Source organism: Nyctereutes procyonoides, unplaced genomic scaffold, assembly GCF_905146905.1.
Source record: "Nyctereutes procyonoides isolate TBG_1078 unplaced genomic scaffold, NYPRO_anot_genome, whole genome shotgun sequence".
Lineage (NCBI taxonomy): Eukaryota > Metazoa > Chordata > Mammalia > Carnivora > Canidae > Nyctereutes > Nyctereutes procyonoides.
Genome location: NW_026575044.1, coordinates 48,901,700 through 48,923,333, shown reverse-complemented (window position 1 = coordinate 48,923,333; position 21,634 = coordinate 48,901,700). Strand labels below are relative to the sequence as shown.

The following is a 21,634-nucleotide window of genomic DNA, read 5'->3' as shown; positions in this document are numbered from 1 at the left end:
AGGCTCTGGAGTACTTTGGAATTACACTGAACAGAATTTGGGTTACTAATAATACCTGCTCTGAAAAGTTCCAGGGCCAAACTATTTCTGCTCATGCTCCATGATATGGGACTCCAGAAACTCCATTCAGTATTTATTCAAGGCCTTTAGCAGACCCAAAAACCGCTTTCTTGGATTACTATGTATACTTGGCTGCTCTCCTCTATGGGGTGCTTAAAATGCCTAAGCCAACTACCATAGCTATATTGTTTCCATCAACTTCTGGATCCATTTTTTACTCTTAATCAACAGTATCAAATACTTGGGTTACAGCCCTTTTCAGACTATAATCTCAAATTGCTGTATAGAGTAAAATATTAGTCCAGATGAAAGACAGTCAGCTCTAAATATGTTTATTTAAGAATTGTAAAAGATGACATAAAACTCTTAAGCAAGAAAATGTCCAGATTTTCCTAGCTGAAAACTTTCCCAATCTGGGAAGGGAAACAGGCATTCAGATCCAGGAAATAGAGAGATCCCCCCCTACAATCAATAAAAACCGTTCAACACCTCGACATCTAATAGTGAAGCTTGCAAATTCCAAAGATAAAGAGAAGATCCTTAAAGTAGCAAGAGACAAGAAGTCCCTGACTTTCATGGGGAGGAATATTAGGGTAACAGCAGACCTCTCCACAGAGACCTGGCAGGCCAGAAAGGGCTGGCAGGATATATTCAGGGTCCTAAATGAGAAGAACATGCAACCAAGAATACTTTATCCAGCAAGGCTCTCATTCAAAATGGAAGGAGAGATAAAGAGCTTCCAAGACAGGCAGGAACTGAAAGAATATGTGACCTCCAAACCAGCTCTGCAAGAAATTTTAAGGGGGACTCTTAAAATTCCCCTTTAAGAAGAAGTCCAGTGGAACAATCCACAAAAACAAGGACTAAATAGATATCATGATGACACTAAACTCATATCTGTCAATAGTAACTCTGAACGTGAACGGGCTCAATGACCCCATCAAAAGGCGCAGGGTTTCAGACTGGATAAAAAAAGCAGGACCCATCTATTTGCTGTCTACAAGAGACTCATTTTAGACAGAAGGACACCTACAACCTGAAAATAAAAGGTTGGAGAACCATTTACCATTCAAATGGTTCTCAAAAGAAAGCAGGGGTAGCCATCCTTATATCAGATAAACTAAAATTTACCCCGAAGACTGTAGTGAGAGATGAAGAGGGACACTATATCATACTTAAAGGATCTATCCAACAAGAGGACTTAACAATCCTCAGTATATATGCCCCGAATATGGGAGCTGCCAAAGACTTAAACCAATTATTAATCAAAGTGAAGAAATACTTAGATAATAATACACTTATACTTGGTGACTTCAATCTAGCTCTTTCTACCCTCGATAGGTCTTCTAAGCACAACATCTCCAAAGAAACGAGAGCTTTAAATGATACACTGGACCAGATAGGATTTCACAGATATCTACAGAACTTTACATCCAAACTCAACTGAATACACATTCTTCTCAAGTGCACATGGAACTTTCTCCAGAATAGACCACATACTGGGTCACAAATCGGGTCTGAACCGATACCAAAAGATTGGGATCGTCCCCTGCATATTCTCAGACCATAACGCCTTGAAATTAGAACTAAATCACAACAAGAAGTTTGGAAGGACATCAAACACGTGGAGGTTAAGGACCATCCTGCTAAAAGATAAAAGGGTCAACCAGGAAATTAAGGAAGAATTAAAAAGATTCATGGAAACTAATGAGAATGAAGATACAACCGTTCAAAATCTTTGGGATGCAGCAAAAGCAGTCCTGAGGGGGAAATACATCGCAATATAAGCATCCATTCAAAAACTGGAAAGAACTCAAATACAAAAGCTAACCTTACACATAAAGGAGCTAGAGAAAAAAACAGCAAACGGACCCGACGCCCAGAAGAAGAGAGTTAATTAAAATTCGAGCAGAACTCAACGAAATTGAGACCAGAAGAACTGTGGAACAGATCAATAGAACCAGGAGTTGGTTCTTTGAAAGAATTAATAAGATAGATAAACCGTTAGCCAACCTTATTAAAAAGAAGAGAGAGAAGACTCAAATTAATAAAATCATGAATGAGAAAGGAGAGATCACTACCAACACCAAGGAAATACAAACGATTTTAAAAACATATTATGAACAGCTCTATGCCAATAAATTAGGCAATCTAGAAGAAATGGACGCATTCCTGGAAAGCCACAAACTACCAAAACTGGAACAGGAAGAAATAGAAAACCTGAACAGGCCAATAACCAGGGAGGAAATTGAAGAAGTCATCAAAAACCTCCCAAGACACAAGAGTCCAGGGCCAGATGGCTTCCCAGGGGAATTCTATCAAACGTTTAAAGAAGAAACCATACCTATTCTACTAAAGCTGTTTGGAAAGATAGAAAGAGGATGGAGTACTTCCAAATTCATTCCATGAGGCCAACATCACCTTAATTCCAAAACCAGACAAAGACCCCACCAAAAAGGAGAATTACAGACCAATATCCCTGATGAACATGGATGCAAAGATTCTCAACAAGATACTAGCCAATAGGATCCGACAACACATTAAGAAAATTATTCACCATGACCAAGTAGGATTTATCCCCGGGACACAAGGCTGGTTCAACACTCGTAAAACAATCAATGTGATTCATCCTATCAGCAAGAGAAAAACCAAGAACCATATGATCCTCTCATTAGATGCAGAGAAAGCATTTGACAAAATACAGCATCCATTCCTGATCAAAACTCTTCAGAGTGTAGGGATAGAGGGAACTTTCCTCAACATCTTAAAGGCCATCTACAAAAAGCCCACAGCAAATATCATTCTCAATGGGGAAGCACTGGGAGCCTTTCCCCTCAGATCAGGAACAAGACAGGGATGTCCACTCTCACCACTGCTATTCAACATAGCATTGGAAGTCCTAGCCTCAGCAATCAGACAACAAAAAGATATTAAAGGCATTCAAATTGGCAAAGAAGAAGTCAAACTCTCCCTCTTCGCCGATGACATGATACTCTACATAGAAAACCCAAAAGACTCCACCCCAAGATTGCTAGAACTCATACAGCAATTTGGTAGCGTGGCAGGATACAAAATCAATGCCCAGAAATCAATGACATTTCTATACACTAACAATGAGACTGAAGAAAGAGAAATTAAGGAGTCAATCCCATTTACAATGGCACCCAAAAGCATAAGATACCTAGGAATAAACCTAACCAAAGACGTAAAGGATCTATACCCTAAAAACTATAGAACACTTCTGAAAGAAATTGAGGAAGACACAAAGAGATGGAAAAATATTCCATGCTCATGGATTGGCAGAATTAATACTGTGAAAATGTCAATGTTACCCAGGGAAATTTACACGTTTAATGCAATCCCTAACAAAATACCATGGACTTTCTTCAGAGAGTTACAACAAATTATTTTAAGATTTGTGTGGAATCAGAAAAGACCCCGAATAGCCAGGGGAATTTTAAAAAAGAAAACCATAGCTGGGAGCATCACAATGCCAGATTTCAGGTTGTACTACAAAGCTGTGGTCATCAAGACAGTGTGGTACTGGCACAAAAGCAGACCCATAGATCAATGGAACAGACAGAATAGAGAATCCAGAAGTGGACCCTCAACTTTATGGTCAACTAATATTCGATAAAGGAGGAAAGACGATCCACTGGAAGAAAGACAGTCTCTTCAATAAATGGTGCTGGGAAAATTGGACATCCACATGCAGAAGAATGAAACTAGACCACTCTCTTGCACCATACACTAAGATAAACTCAAAATGGATGAAAGATCTAAATGTGAGACAAGATTCCATCAAAATCCTAGAGGAGAACACAGGCAACACCCTTTTTGAACTCAGCCACAGTAACTTCTTGCAAGATACATCCACGAAAGCAAAAGAAACAAAAGCAAAAATGAACTATTAGGACTTCATCAAGATAAGAAGCTTTTGCACAGCAAAGGATACAGTCAACAAAACTAAAAGACAACCTACAGAAGGGAGAAGATATTTGCAAATGACGTATCAGATAAAGGGCTAGTTTCCAAAATCTATAAAGAACTTATTAAACTCAACACCAAAGAAAACAAACAATCCAATCATGAAATGGGCAAAAGACATGAACAGAAATCTCACAGAGGAAGACATAGACATGGCCAACACCCACATGAGAAAATGCTCTGCATCACTTGCCATCAGGGAAATACAAATCAAAACCACAATGAGATACCACCTCACACCAGTGAGAATGGGGAAAATTAACAAGGCAGGAAACCACAAATGCTGGAGAGGATGCGGAGAAAAGGGAACACTCTTACACTGTTGGTGGGAATGTGAACTGGTGCAGCCACTCTGGAAAACTGTGTGGAGGTTCCTCAGAGTTAAAAATAGACCTGCCCTATGACCCAGCAATTGCACTGTTAGGGATTTACCCCAAAGATTCAGATGCAATGAAACGCTGGGACACCTGCACCCCGATGTTTCTAGCAGCCATGTCCACAATAGCCAAACTGTGGAAGGAGCCTCGGTGCCCATCAAAAGATGAATGGATAAAGAAGATGTGGTTTATGTATACAATGGAATATTACTCAGCCATTAGAAACAACAAATACCCACCATTTGCTTCAACGTGGATGGAACTGGAGGGTATTATGCTGAGTGAAGTAAGTCAATCGGAGAAGGACAAACAGTGTATGTTCTCATTCATTTGGGGAATATGAATAATAGTGAAAGGGAATATAAGGCAAGAGAGAAGAAATGTGTGGGAAATATCAGAATGGGAGACAGAACATAAAGACTCCTAACTCTGGGAAACGAACTAGGGGTGGTGGAAGGGGAGGAGGGCGGGGGGTGGGGGTGAATGGGTGACGGGCACTGAGGGGGACACTTGACGGGATGAGCACTGGGTGTTATTCTGTATGTTGGTAAATTGAACACCAATAAAAATTAATTCATTAAAAAAAAAAAAAGAAGAAAATATCCAGATGTGTTTCTACTCAATTTTACTCCAGGAATATATCTGAAGAAAATGAAAACACTACACCAGAGATATCTGCATCCCCATGTTCACTGCAGCACTGTTTACAATAATCAAGACATGGAAACAGACTAAGCGGCCACTGACCAATGAATGAATACAAAAGATGTCATGTGTGACATATATTTATAAAGAAAATGGAAGATTATTCAGCCACAAAGAAAAAGAAGATCCTGCCATCTGTGACAATGTGAATAGGCCTCAAGGGCACTATGCTAAGTGAAATAAGTTAGAAAAAGACAAATACTGTATGATCTCACTTATCTGCGAAATCTAAAAAAACAAACACAAACCTATGGAAAAAGAGATCAGATCGTGGTTACCAGAGGCAGGGGACAAGGATTTGGAGGAACTGGCTGAAGGTGGTGAAAAGATATATTACTTCCAATTATGAGACAAATTAGGTCCTGGGGATATAATGTACGGCATGACGCAATACCTAACACAGGTGTATGGTATTATCTGAGAGTTCTCATCATAAGGAAAAAAACATATTTTTCATTTTTTTGTATCTAAATGGTATTAATGGATGCTAACTAAACTTATGCTAGTCATTTTACAATATATGTATTTTAAACCATTACAGTGTACATCTTGAACTTCTACAGTGCTGTATGTTAACTATATCTCAAGCAAACTGGAGAAAAAATATATATAATTAGTTGACCAAGACAACATGTGCTTACATATTCTCGGTTCCAATAAGAGCTAGGCAAGCTATTGGCTTTCTGGCAGTATATGCAAAAGAAAAAGTAAACTCTAAATGAGAAGCATCAACATGCCCAAGAACTCTCACTTTCCAATAAGGATATATGTATTCATATTTTATGTTTGGCAAATATCTCCACATCCCTTTAAAAGGGCATTATTAAAAAACACAATAAATAATTTGGCTGACACTTATTTACCATTGAGGGACTCTATTTATCAGCTTATCCTAAAAGAGTAACAGTGTAATTGAGCCCATGTATTTATCTAATCTGTTAATTTACTTTTCAATTGGGCAAATGGCTTCCAGTCAATGTAACAGTCATGCCAGACTGTAATCTAACTGTACACAACATCTCTATTTAATATATTATTAAATATATTTAATTTTTAAAATTATTTTATATATTAAGTCACTAAAAGAATAAACCTATTTAACTTTTTCAGATCCCTCCTATATAAACCATAGAAAAAGACTAAAATCTGCATTTCAAAAGGGAATAAAGTGACTACAACTCATTCTATACATTCACAACTTTCTAAACTACACATATATTCCTCAGTCCTCCACACTGTATTTGCATCATGATAATCAAAAAGCAACATAAAAATTATTTACTAAGAAATAAAATCAGATGGATTTTTGACCAAAATCAGCAGTGAACAAAATACCTGAGAATAGCATGAGAATAAACTGCTTGTCCATGTAAATTCAATCTTTTTATTCCCAGACTGCCGGCATACAGTTGTCAAAAACTGGTTTATGCCTATTATCTAATTATATTTATGCATATATGTGTCTCATTCTAAAGAACCTGAAATTATTTTAAAGTGGCAAAAATTTGGGAAAGTTAAGATACTCTTCTCTGTCATGAAGATTGTATACCTAACAGTATTTTTCTTCTTGAATGGACTAAATGTTCTAAAACGAAAAAATGCATATACAATTTTTTTTAATCTTAAATAAGCACTAAGCCTTATAATGTAGAAAAACATCATCACACAACCCAAAAAGGCCAAAATCAGAAGAAAAATTAATCTCAAAGTAAGAACTTAACAGTTTCCAATCTTCTCATTTTCCTACTTACCAATTTATCATTTTCATTGGGCATTTCAAATACACATCTCAATTTAGAATCCATTAATTCATCGGGTTTTGCCTCTTTCCACTAAAAACAAAGAAAATAAACATGAGACACAGAAAGTAGGATTGTGACAAACAGGTTTAATACCTCAAGAGACAACTATTAGGTTTCACCTTAGGGAATAAGAGTAGCTGTTTGGAGCAGGGGTGGAGTCTGTGACTGAGAGGAAATGAATGCAGTACTCTGTCCGGATCACCCTGCCACTGTTATCTGGCAATACCATAGAACTTTTTATATAATCCTAAAGAACCCTACTATCCCCATTTGTTAAAAAAAATCACACTAACATCTCTAGAGACTGAAGGACTTTCTTCCTAGTAATAGCATTTCAAACTCTTAAGAAATACTATTTCAAAATTCTTTCATTCTTGAAATTAAATCAGGATTATCTATAACAGATTTACAAATTTTTTTAAATCAAAACATTAGCTTTCGCAAATAACTATATAAAACCCACAGTTTAAACAACATCCCCTAAAAGAAATTCTGTTCCACTTCTATACTTACCACAGCTTCCATATCTGAAGTGTTTGGTGGAGCAAAAATTGTCTGTACCATAAACTTGTGTTTACTCTTCTCATTGGGATCATAGTCAAAAGGCTGTAGCATTACTAAGTAAGAAGAAAGATACATTATTTTGTGTCTTCTGCATTTGCTTATCTTTCCTATTCTTATCCACTAATATGCAAATTAAAAAAAAAAAAAAAAAAACGAAGGGTTCAAGAAACCTAATAGTGGATCGTTTACACTAAGGATCCAGAATTAATTTTTTAGTTTCCAGCTATTTTAACAATCCACAAATTAAAGCTATTTAAAAAATAAATATAAATTTATGATTGTCCCCTCTTAATTTAGGTTTGGGAAAATTTTCAAAATGTTGCCAACATTAACTATTATAATACCTGTAAAGTCAGATTAAAATCTAGTAAATTGTCTACTGAAACCACTTATAAATAATATAAGGCTTAATTTGGTACTTAGTGATATCTTTTAGAATTAGACAACAGTTGGGATACCTAAAGGAGAAATTAAAAGTTAACTTCAAAACTCATTAGTATATCTTAGTGTTCTAATAAAACTAATTTTTCAAAAATAGATTTTAAATAAACACCTATTCAAGACATGTATCTATCTGTTTAAATCTGATTTTAAGAAAACAAAGTATACAAGGAAAGGTAAACTCTCATCATTTTCAGTAATTTTCTAGCATCCTAATAATTATATTCAAATTTTTCTAAGCACTCAAGTTTTTCAGTAACCTGTAAGAAAATCTTTAGAGGCTCCTTGTAATTAGAAGTGATGTGATATTTTGTAATATAAATTTAATAAAAGACTATAAGAACAAATCTACAGTTAAACAATATATGTACATGGCATCAGGTAAATTATTCTCCTGCTCACATGTAAATTACTTCTAAAATATACCTTCTATATATGTAGTCAAATCCTTCAAAAAGACAAACACAATTAAGCAAATAGGAGAAATACCAATTACATAAGAAAATTATATTTCTGGGGCGCCTGGTGGCTCAGTGGTTGAGTGTCTACCTTTGGCTCAGGTCATGATTCAGGGGTCCTGGGATCAATTCCCACATAGGGGAATTCTGCCCCTACCTATGTTTCTGCCTCTCTTTCTGTGTCTGTCATGAATGAATAAATAAAATCTCTAAATAATTTAAAAAAAAAAAAGAAAATTTTATTTCCAAGGTGTATCTGAGATGTCCATTAACTCCCATCAAGGCTAAAAAATTTTTTAAAGGGACAAATACACAGCAGAAAAAAACGCACAGGATAAATGCCTCAAGAATCCAGTAAAGCACAGTAAATGTCCATTAATGCCCTTCACTGAGCAATCACTGTAGACTCATCACTAGGATTTGAATAAAAAGAAAACATAGTTGTGACTTTATGACAGTTTTACTGTAAGCTACTGCAGACATGTAACAAAAATTAATCTTAAAAAAGATCTATAAATATCAAATTGAAATAATCCATAAAACTAAGTGCTAAACAGAGAAAGGAAAAAAAGAAATGAGTATGTAGTACAGAGAGTCACTGAAGGAAAAGCTGCTAAAGGAAGGAAGTACAGTATGAGTGGCTCCTTAAAAAGAAAAGGTAATACAGTAAAAATTGAGCTAAATTCTAATTGGAGAAGAATCTGAGGGCACTCTATGTAAACAGTAACTATGGCTGGAGTTTTTAATACAGCCCGGTGCTCAACACAAGGGGTTTATGGAAGATGAAGTGTTCTGAAAAGTACAAGTTGACCCCTAAACAACAGAGGGACTCGGGGTGCCAATCTCCCACACAGTTGAAAATCTGCATATAACTTTGGCTCCCCCAAAACCTAAGTACTAACTTAAGCCTACTGCTGACCAGAAGCCTTACCAATAACATAAACTGTGGATTAATACGTGTTTTCTATGCTGTATTATGTACTGTATTCTTATAATAAAGCTAAAGAAAATGTTATTAAGAAAATAATAAGGGGGCACCCAGGTGGCTCAGTCAGATGTGTGTCCAACTCTTGATTTTGGTTCAGGTGTGAGCTCAGGGTACTACTATCAAGCCCCACGTTGGGCTCCAGACTCAGTGGGAGTCTGCTTCTCTCCGGGCTCATACACATGCTCTCTCTCTCAAATAAATAAAATATTTTTTAAGAACTCATAAAAGAGTGGCGCCTGGCTGGGTCAGCTGGATGAGCATCCAGCTCCAGCATGATCTTGGGGTCTTGAGATTAAGCCCTGACTTGGGCTCTGTGCTCAGTGGGGAGTCTGCTTGAAATTCTCCCTCTCCCCCTCCCCTGCTCAGGTGCTCTCTCTCAAATATATGAACTTTAAAAAAAAAAAAAAAAGAAGAAGAAGAAGGAAAATAAAAAAGGAGGAGAGCCTGGGTGGCTCCAACAGTTAAGCATCTGCCTTCAGCTCAGGTCATAATCCCAGGGTTCTGGGATCAAGCCCCATGTTGGGCTCCCTGCTCAGTAAGGAGTCTCCTTCTCCCTCTCCCTCTGCCCCTCCCCCCTGTACTCTCTCTCTCAAATAAATAAAATCTTTAAAAAGTAAAAAAATAAAAATAAATTTTAAAAATCATCAGATTTTTAAAATTACATACATTTACAATACCGTACTGTCCTTATCAAAAAAAAACCTGCATGTAAGTAGATCTGCGCAACTCAAATTTTTCTTAAGATATACAATAAAACTTTAGCAATCTAGAAACCTCAAAGAAAAAGTAATTCTGAATAGTTTTACAGATTCCTAAGGATAAAACTAGATGTACCAAAAAACTACTTTTAAACACATGGATAGAAATAATTCTATCTTCTTCCAACTTAGCTAAAAGACTTAAAGATTTAGAGACCAACTTCCAGAATGCATGTACTCACTGCTTTATCTTCTTTCCTATCCATCTTTCCCATGAACTTGGACAAACACAAACTCTATGGTAAGTCCTTCACTGCCTTTGTAGTAAAGTTCTGCTTCTAAGTACCCTTCATGAGCTTGCTGTAAGGCCCTCCCTCTTTGTAAAATTTGGTGTTTTTAATCTGCTGTGGATTTAAAAACCAGGAAACTGATACAGAATTAGTATCTTAGGAATACTTACCAGGATCACTCAGGTATGTTTGTATGTTTTGTTTTGTTTTTAAACATATACATGGCTAGGCCATGCCCCTAGAGATTCTGAGCTAGGAGGGGTCCCATGTGTGCTCCTGCTCCACTTGTTATCATCACACACTGTCCTATCAGATGGATTTCACAACATACAGTGAATGGGAGGCAAGAACTACTGCTAGAAAGTAAGAGTAAATGGTCTCTGCATTAAGCCTAAAAGGTTCTCCTCCCATAATTAAGATTATGTTCTCATACTTGCTTCCTATTTCTCAGCTATGTCAGATATTGTTGTTAAGGAGCATTGCCTTGGGAAGTCTGACAGAAGAAAGGAAGTTTATTGAGGGTATTAACTACGGCACCAGCACAGACCCCACAGCAAGAGTAAGCAATCCATATGTGGAGGGAACCAAGTATACTCTCTGGATTACAAGTAAACACAAAAGGGAGTCATAAAACTGAACTTTGACATTTACAATGACAGGCAGAAACACTCATCTAATTTGATACAATCAGCAAAAAAGAGGCACTGTACATTTTTAAGACAGGATAATACCTGTATAGCTGCATGAAATATGTAACAATAGCCAGAGATCTGAAAAGAATCCTCAATCACAAAAATGGTGTAATATCTCAAAGATAAAATAATAAGGGCAAGAATGTGGTAGGGAGTGGCAGAAATAAAGGATATAAAAATATTAAAGTGACAATTATTATTTATAAATTGACCACAGACATCCCCAACCCCAATCCCAAGATAGGGGTGAGAAATGTTCTACAACAGTTAGCATACAGTAAGACAACAGAGAAATGTCACTAAAGGCAAGCCAGAATAACAAGAACTATTTCTCTCCCTCCAGGTGAAACCCTGCTAATTATAAGCAAATTCAACATAACCATAAAAATATCAGAATTCAGTACTGTTCCCATCCAGAACCTGATGTGCTACCTGAAACAGTCACAGTCGACCCCGGGTCAATGATCCCACTGTTAGGCCTCACACAGTACCGACGAGGTGCTGTAGTCTTCACCTTGAAACACACTTTCCTATCAGATGGATTTCGCAACTTAAGATTTGTAGTGACTACATCTGTGAAGGGGCCTGTAAGATTTAAAACAGAAAAAAATGTTAATTGGATTCACACATACAAATAATTCAAAACTGAACGTACATAAGCTCAATTTTATTAAAGTATACGTAGTTAAGTCTGTGACCTAACTGTATCAAAAGACTAACAGTACTTTTATCCAGGCGGTAGACTTACAAATGACTTCTATTTTCTTCTTCATTCCTTGCTATATTTTACAAAATTTCTATATGAACAAGTATTATTTCTACCAAACAAAAAGTATTTCAAAAGTTTAATTTATGAAATAAGCCCACAATCATATTCTCACAGTGTGCTCTTACCACGTTATTAAAAAGATGAGGTTTTAAAAAAAATAAAATAAATAAATCAGATAGATAGATAGATAGATAGATAGATAGATAGATAGATAGATAGATGAGGTTTTTCAGTGGCCTGCAAATCAGTCCAAGTCTTCAAATTCATTTTACCAAGCAAACTGCAAAATTCTCTACATCTGAAGATACATCCAATGACAATAGTACTCTAGCTTCACACCTCTATTAGGTTTGATTCATTCACTCATTCACTCACTCACATATTTGTTAAGTGTTTATTAATGAGCATTATGTCAAATGCTTGAGATGCAAAGTTTCTAAGCTTTGGTGATATACGCAAACATGAAATTATAAAACAACCCAGAAACGTAATTCACTCCCACCTGAATTAAGTTAGTCCTAAATCAGTATAACCTCATTTTTTAAAAAAGAGGGTAAAAGGAAAAATTATAGCCATTTTTTATCTTGGCTGAAGAAAAGCTTGTAAGCACTATGTAAATTAACTTAGCAATGAGTACCTTTTATTTTGGGCACAGAAGATAAACTTAAAAGTATGTCCCTAGAGGAAGCAATAACTACACACTTCTAACTAACCCAAAAGCAATTTTATTTTTTAAAGACGTTATTGTTTTTTACGATTTTCCGTTTATTTATCTGACGGGGGGTGGGGGGCATAGCTAGCGCTCCCACAAACAGGAGGAGCCAGAGAGGGTTCAGAAGCAAGTTCCCCACCAAGCAGGGAGCCTGATGCAGGGCTCAATATCCCAGGACCCTGGGATCATGACCTAAGCTGAAAGCAGACAACTAAGCCACCTAGGTGCCCCCTGAAATCAATTTTAAATAGTTTTCACAGCAATCAGGTTTATTTTTTTAAAAAAGCAAAAAGGCTGAAATCAAAGACAACTATTATAGAGGCTATCCTTTTTTAGATACACAAAAATAAATATGTCTTTTATAACTTTATAGTATGGAGTCCAGATTGAGAAAACAACTCTACTAGTTTCTCATTTAGTTGAATATTGGAAAACCGCCTAAGACAAAGGTATGAACAGGAATAAATACAGTCAAATGAAGAGACGCATGAGGAAGAGTTAAAGAGGGGCCCCTGGGTGTCTGAATCAGTTAAACGTCTGCCTTCGGCTCAGGTCATGATCCCAGAGGCCTAGGATACAACCCCGCATCCAGCTCCCTGCTCAGCGAGGAGTCTGCTTCTCCCTCTGCCCTTCATTGCTCCCTACCCCGCGCCTCTGCTTCTCTCTCGAAAATCAAAATCTTTCAAAACAAAAGGAAGAGTGCAGGAGATGAAAGCAAACAGATCTGCCTAATGCAACCAGAGGAAAACAGACTTCAAAGTTAATGCCATTAAAAGGTACTTATTTCAAGTCCTAAGGAGTGAAATGATTTAAACCTACACTTAAAATTGTAAGTTGTGGGCAGCCCCAGTGGCTCAGCGGTTTAGCGCCACCTTCAGCCCAGGGCCTGATCCTGGAGACCCAGGATTGAGTCCCACATCAGGCTTCCTGCATGGAGCCTGCTTCTCCCTCTGCTTGTGCCTCTGCCTCTGCCTCTGCCCCTCTCTCTCTCTCTCTGTCTCTCATGAATAAATAAATAAAAACTTAAAAAAAAAAGTTTAAAAAAATTAAAAAATAAAATGAAAAATTTTAAAAATTAAAAAATAAATTGTAAGTTGTAATATATTTTCTAATAAAGTTCTGGAACTTTTAAGAGGGAGAAGAAAGAAATGAGAGAACATTAGCAAAAAACATAAAGGCAGAGAAATAAGTTACCAAAAAATAAATGAAAAATAGCTATTTAAATCAACATACGCATGTTTTTTTTAAATTAGTATATACACAAAGTATGACTTTCTGAATAAACTGCTTTAATTATATAGTAACATTAATCATTCAATTCGTGCATTATTTTACCCCCTTTGCTCTTCAATCCCAAATGCTTGGATTTTTTCAACAAGCAGCTAATTAAGCTCCACCATACACTAGCATGGAAGAAGTAAAGGGGAATATTACAATCTGTCCACATGGCACTTGAACCCACAGTATCACTGGCTAGAGACACATTTTAAACTACTAATGAAACCAAGAGTCTTAAGATATATAGATTCCATTTCTTAACATTCTCAAAATTCATAAATTCCCACAGATATTTGAGAATGTGAAAATATTTATAAAACTATTTCAACATCAGTAGCAAGCATGGATTAAAAAACAATGTCTTAGTAACATGACAAAAGAAACCTTTCACAAAACTTTAATTTTGAACAATTCTACATTTTTATAACATACTTATGTAAGATTCAACTAAATTTTAATTGAATTTAAAATTTTAGATTTTAGAGGAAAATACCAATTTTCCAAAATAAGGTAAATAATGGACTATTAAAACTATTTAGAAAATGACCATGTGTCAATTTCCATCAACATATAAATTCTGAAATAGTACTTAAAATTTCTATGTAAGAGATTGTGGCCATGACACAAAAATGCAAACTATCTAAAGATGAAGATAGTATGTCCAAAGAAAAAAGCTCACCAATTAAGAACAAAGTTGTTCACTGGATATGTTAACCTTATCAGTACAATGTGACATTAGCCACCTAACAAATGAATAAGCCCAACTAACACTTGAATTTCAAAGTTTCTGCTCCAATGTGTCCCTCTACCTGAGCATCTCAATAAGGATTGCTCTCTGAGTGGACAGCTAAGTCGGAGCCCATTTTCCTGATTAAAACGGAAACTCAGCAAGTAGTGATAAGACTAACCAGATTTCTTATTAAGTCTTGAAACATCTGATCCACTTTTGTCTGATGAAATCTATATTCCACACCCCAAAATAACAAATATTCACAAAAAATTTACATAGAATTTTTTGGGGGGTAAGGGTGAGATACGGAGATTACAGCCGGGGAGTGGAGGTGGTTTGTAAATAAAGAGACTGTTCTTGAACTAGAGTCTTTCATGACCTGGACAATAAAAGGAGCCTGGGCAGCCATGGGCAGCATTTTATAACAAGATGTACACAGTTCTTTGCCTTTATTTGATAAAGTTTTATACAGCAGAGAAAAGACAATGTGTCTTTACTTGAAGAGCGTTTTATCAAGAATCTGGGTGGGAGAAGGAAGAATGGGTTGTCAAAGGGTGATCTGAAATTTTCTACAGTATTAAGCTGGAGCTTAATAAGTAATAATAAAGAAATTTCTAACAACAATTGACAACAAAAAAGCTACCATGTCATAGATCTCTGAATCCTCTGGTTAAAAAGACCTGATGAGGTAAATCTACCTTTACAGACCCTCAAAAATAGAGGAAAAGTTACATAATTTATTGAAAGCACTATAACCAAATTCTAAATCTGACAGTGTTACCCCTTTCACAGGTATTTGTCTGACATCAGGATTGAGTGAGTGGTGCAATCGCTGGGGAGAGAGAAGAACAAACAGGATGTTAGACATTCTGCAATGCCTGAGCAGTCCCATACAAAGAGTATCATGCCCTCATCCTAAGGAATTTTCAAATACTCCTCCTAGAAATCCATACTGGTGAAAAACAGCTTTTCCAGAAATATTTCTATTGTGTATAAAAGGAAAAAAAAATGAAAAAAAAATGTGCCCTTTCCTCCAAAACCTGAAAAGGTTAAGTTTACCATTACAGAAAATTATTCTACCAACAGCAATGCCACTCATGATACTTGAATCACCTCAACTCTTGTATCAGCAGCCCTTTGTAGATGACACATACAATTCTACCCATATGTATAAATTTTCTTACTTTGCTCTTATTTCAAAATGTTAAAAGACAATTAGCCAGCTCTATTCAGATAGCTGTTGTGTTCTCCTAATACCAAACTTATTTGTTACGAGGAAGGTTACAAATATCTGGCTACTTCATTATCTCTTCTGTTATAGTCATGCCCAAACATTTACACTGAAATGTGTATTTCTTTTTTTTTTTTTTTGAAATGTATATTTCATTATAAATTTACTTTTTACTTATCCTTTATGTTATAGTCAGGGAATTATGTTAAAAATTTAATTTTGTATGCTGGTAGGCAATTTTACATATGAATTTCATTTTGAGATGGTAAAGTGGGCATTAAAGAATATAAAATATAAAAATGTGATATCTTATCCAATAGAGTTAAAAACCACTGCATTTTATCAGTAACCCCCCTGCTTGACTTACTGAAAACTCATCCTTTGCAAAGCTTAGGTGGTTAAGCTAGTAAATGATTAAGAAAAACAAGTGATTACCATAAAGTCAGTATACAGATCAATTTTGCAGGGAAAGAGGTAGTAACTGGGAGGATACAAGGAAGATTTTTAGAATGACTGCCAAGTTCTAGTTCTTATTTTAGGCAGTGATTACTTGGGTATTTATTTACTTTTTGACCATTCTATAAGCTGTATGTATTTTTTCATTTATGCAGAACACAAATTTTTTTAAGAAAAGCTGATCCTTGATTTTAAAAAAAAAAAGAACCTGAAAAACCAGTGGAAGAGCAGTTTTGATGAGAAAGTAAACATCTAAGCAATTTATATAAAAACAAGTACTTTTTGAGGACTTCTAAAACTTAGAAAATCCTGTCAGTTGCCTAATGTAAATGCTTAGTTCAACATTTAGAAACAATTACTGGAACAGCCCATTTTAAGATTACTTAATAATATACTAGTCACCAATCACAGCTACCGTTTCATACATATTTCCTAGGTTAGAGATGAAATTTCACTGTTTATATGTAATCATATTCCATATAAAAAAAGAAAATTCCACATAATACAGTTTACAAGTACTTGTATTCATCAACTGAAAAAAAAAAAACTATAATCAAAATAACCCTACCTTTCATAATTACATGGGTCATCTCCTCATTTAGTCTCACTTTTAAGAAGCAATAACATTTCCTGTCATTAAGTATTGTGACCTAATTCCAACTACAACTGTTACTGCCAGTAAGCCAAAATCCTATACCCAGCCCCAAATTCTAAAAGTCAGAAATGTAACAGACACAAATATGGCTTCTGTGTAAAAAAAAAAAAAAAAAAAAAAAAAAGTCTGAACATAAATTTGAAAAAAACCAGAACCTAAAATTTCAAAAATGTAGTAAAAGTTTAGAGCAGCTCACCAAAAAGGATGTCCCAAGTGAGACTAGTCTGCCTCCTTTACCTAAAAATATTTTTCCTGCATGAACCACCCTTTATACTCAGTCTATATACCTAAAATACTAGCATTCAGAACAAGGATTTCCTTTTAAAAGTGGGACCCTTATTCTCCAAATCCCCAATCTTAAAAGGAACCCCCATTATGCTTATAACAGCTAAAAGTAGAATCCCTTTGAACAAATTTTTGAATGTTGTCATCCATCCACATTTTGATATGAATTGCCAATGAGGTTTTCTTGAAATGCCAAGGTGAGTTTAGTTGCCAAAAAAACTGAGTTGGGGAAGAGAAATAGAAGACAGCAGTTGGCTTGGTTTTTTCCCCTAACATTTTATTGAAAATTTTCATAAAAAGAAATTAAAATCACTGTAAACAATCAAATATCTATAACCTAGATTTGACAATTAACATTTTGTTGTAATTGAGACCTATCAATCTATTTATCCATCTCTGTCCATCCATCCATCTTATTCTTGATGCCTTCAAAGTAAGTTGAAGACATTAGAATACCTACTCCTAAACACCTCAGTACACATATCAATTTGAGTTCGATATTTGCTTACTCTAAAGAAAGTCAAATTTTAATTCAGGATAAGCAGTATATATGCTCTAAGCACAGAGCATTTCAGAAATAGAAAAGCCTCTGAGATGCAGCTTAAAAATAAACAGGCAATGTACATGAACATTCATCATGAACTCTATCATGAGTGACATCTATCTAGGCTACCTACTCCAAAGCCTGTTGAGAGAGCATTCTCTACAGGTCTCTAGCATTTGTGCATGTTTTCGAAGTGGAGGCACTGGGGTTTTCATCCAGATTATTTTGTCAAGGATTGATTTAAAGAGTGAACAGTCCTGGAAACACCAATGCCTCCCTCCTGAGGAAAGAGCCAACTTTTCATTGTCCTGTATAATAAAGATAAGGTCTTCCTCCAGGGAAAAAGGTCAGGTAAGTTTCCATGCAGCCCATTAGAGAAGACTCTGATTCTCTACACTCAAAGGCTTCTCAGCCATGATGCAAACACACTATGTGAGTAGCATCTGCCAGAATTGAACCCCTGTGTGTTGCCCCTTGAGGAAGCAAAGGAAACCACAAATATGAAGCTCATATTACATGCATGTCATGAATAATAATAAAGTCCCTTCTCTCTAAACCAGGAATCTCATATCATCTACCAATATTCATAAAATTGTAGTACATTCAATTTTCAGACCCTTCAGTTCTTGACAAGGTCTTTCTGAGTTCTTGCCTATGAGGAACAGACTCAGAGACCTCTGAATAATTAATACCAGTCAGTGCAATGAACCAAAGCATGAATCCTGGAGGAGAAACATGGCTGACCACACAATTCACAGAGTACATAATCTACACCTCATGGCACTTCTCACTTTATTATTTATGTGTATATCCCTTACCTCATCCAACTAAACTATAAGCTCCCTAAGAAGCAACAGTCAATTCACTTTTGAATGAACTGGAGTAATTAAAACAGACCCTAAGTCATAGGAGCTGCTTAATTTGTTGGCTCCTATGCACTGTAAATATGGTTAAAGAGTCCACTTCGATTTTTTTTTTAATCAACATGCAACAAAATAAAAATCAGAAATATGCACGTTTTGTTTCAAATGCTGTAACTCTCGGTCTTCATAAGTCATTTATGTCAACCATTACATTTTTACCCCTTCATCCTACTTTATTGAAACACAATAGGTAAAAATCCTAAAGAGGAAAGTTGGATGCTCAGCTCAAATATATATACAATGCAGCTGTGGCAAAGGAGGTGATGACTACACTTTAGTGTTTCCACAGGTTTTAGCTGATTAAGTTTTCCAGTTACATAAAGATTACACTGCTGAATACATGCCATGTTAAAATAATCATGCTTGTGAAGTACATACTGTATAGTATACAGAATATTACTAAGAATCTACACAGTTAATAGTAACATGGCAGTAGTAGTAACAGTACAAATACTGCTAACAAGAAAAGTTTTCCTAACAGGTAGCCTTTATTGGGCACTCATCATTCATCAAGAACTGTGCATGAATTATGCACCTCATAACAAGCCTTTGTACACACTTCATTGTAGACACTTCATTAACCTCATTTTACAGATGGTAAGTCAACTCAGACTCAGAAGTTAAAACACTTGTCCAATGCCATAAACTACAAAGCAGTGGAAGGTGGAAGTCAAACCAGGTGTAACTCCAGAGCCTGAACTTTCATTAATTCTGTATGTATTTTATGCAAACTACCTAGCCACAGTTTTTTCCTAATTCAAAAGCATTCCACATAGATTTCTGCAGCAATAAACCATGAAGCTGCAGTCAAATCTGTAATAGATGAAAACAATTTTTAAATGAATATTGTATTTCCCTTGGTCCCATACACAGGTCATCAACTGGGTATTTCCTAAAATAAGTATCAAAAACAGTAAGAAAATATCTTATGTCTTACATCCAAGAAAACCCTAAAACATTTTCATTAGAATTTTTTTAAATGAAGTCACCTTAATTTGTGTTCTCTATTTTTTTTTTCCCCAGATACACTGAAATCTCAGACTTGAACGTAAGGTCCATGAAGACTGGGTCTCTGTTCTGTACTGTATCCCCAGCAGCTATAAAAATCCCCTGGCAAAACAGGTAGTGAATAAATATTATACTGTACAAATAAACAGAGTACTACTTTCTGGAAAATAAAATGAGTCAACTCTGTTCAAGGTTTTAAAAATACTAGACAGAGACGCCTGGGTGGCTCAGCGGTTGAGCGTCTGCCTTCAGCTCAGGGCGTGATCCCTGTCCAGGGATCAGGTTCCGCATCGGGTTCCCTGCAAGGAGCCTGCTTCTCCCTCTGCCTATGTCTCTCTGCCTCTGTCTCTCTCATAAATAAATAAAATCTTGAAAAAACAAATAAATAACACTAAACCTATCTTGTTACAATGTTTCACTAACATTAATTATGAAAAATGGATTCTGAGATTAATAATGTATCATGAATACATGATCAGACTCTAGACAAAAAAAATCACCAAAATTTAGATATAGTAGTGTGTAGTCATTCAAAAAAAAAAAATACATACACACAAAAAAATTTTCCCATTCTAGGGGCTTTAAATCATAGATAAAAGAAGCTACCAAAATAGGCAGGAACCATATCTTATTTCTTCTGTACCACTTTCAAATAACGTAGTAGTATTCTGATCAGTTAAATACTCATCCATTACTTTCACATGGAAAAGCACCAAGTCAAGTCAAGACTTCTCTTCATTCCTTTGGAAGCCTTTTGGAGACAGAGGGTCTAGTTTTTGTTATTGATGGTGTACTTTGACTTTTGTAAAAGCTAGAAGATAGTACGCTGAACTAAAACCAGCTAAGTGAGTGACCTTGAGCAAATCACTTGACTTCTCCAAGACAGTCTAATCGCCTGCATTTTACCATCAACGGACAGAATGACCTCCAAAGCTACTCTGGGCTCTAAAACTATGTGACATTATGATCAATTTCACTTACGGCTTTAACTAATGGGTATCTTCTACAGTAGTAAGATGGCAGACAATTCAATCCTAAATTTTCACAGCTTTATTAACATTCTGCATAAAGTTATTGTAAACATTTTAGAAGTGATTTTTCAGACCTTCTGATGCACAGACTACTCACTCTGACCTAAACAATCCCAGTAACAGTCTTGAAAACATGAGGGAGAGAACAAATAAATTCTTTTCACAGAAATAGAACATTTTGTGACTTTATCTTCCACTGTGTAACCTTCTTTAAAAAAAAAAAAAAAAGATGTACACACACCTAAAACACTACATTAAAGAGAACATTTCCACTTGAGGCTAAACATGAAGGATGCCTGTTACTTAACATCTTTATTAAAATAGAAGTGGATCGGGATATCCCAGCAGTTTAGTGCCTGCCTTCCGCCCAGTGCGTGATCCTGGAGTTCCGGGATCGAGTCCCGCGCACATCAGATTCCCCTGCATGGAGCTGCTTCTCCTTCTGCCTGTGTCTCTGCCTCTCTCTCTGTGCGTGTCTCTCATGAATAAATAAAATATTTAAAAATTTTAAAAAGTATAATAGAAGTGGATCTATATTTTAAGAGTTTAGATAACTTTTTAAAATCTAGATAAGTAGGATGGAAGGAAATAAAAGGAAAATTGATAGTTGGGGAAAAACAGAAAATGTTTTCAGCACCACTTAAATATCTAAAACTCATTAGCTTAGAATCAAAATACTCATTTTGAATATTCATTTTGTGTCACTGTCATAACATGAGGAAATGATCACAATAATATTAACAGAAATACAGGATATAAGTGTGTAAAATTATACACACAAAACATAAAAAGAAATACGTCAAGCGTTATTATTTCTAGATGGTAACCTTGAGTAATTTTTATTTGCTTTACACCTCTCCATTCTTTTTTCAATTCTCTATTGAAAATTTTGTAATCAAAAAGGACTTTCAAACATGTGTACATATTAGCTTAATTTGTTCATAAAGCTT

At 35.7% G+C, this 21,634-nt stretch overlaps 1 protein-coding gene across 2 annotated transcripts in view; it reads right to left on the bottom strand.

Moving 5' to 3' along the window:
- The window catches only part of VAPA (VAMP associated protein A), a 50,816-nt gene that overhangs the window by 18,368 nt on the left and 10,814 nt on the right, over positions 1-21,634 (bottom strand). For both annotated transcript variants that reach the window (XM_055323609.1, XM_055323610.1), the window contains exons 2-4: positions 11,495-11,647; positions 7,445-7,548; positions 6,881-6,961 (exon numbers count right to left, since the gene is read on the bottom strand). In XM_055323609.1, coding sequence (XP_055179584.1) covers positions 6,881-6,961; positions 7,445-7,548; positions 11,495-11,647 — 338 coding nt within the window. The remainder of the gene's footprint in view (positions 1-6,880; positions 6,962-7,444; positions 7,549-11,494; positions 11,648-21,634) is intronic.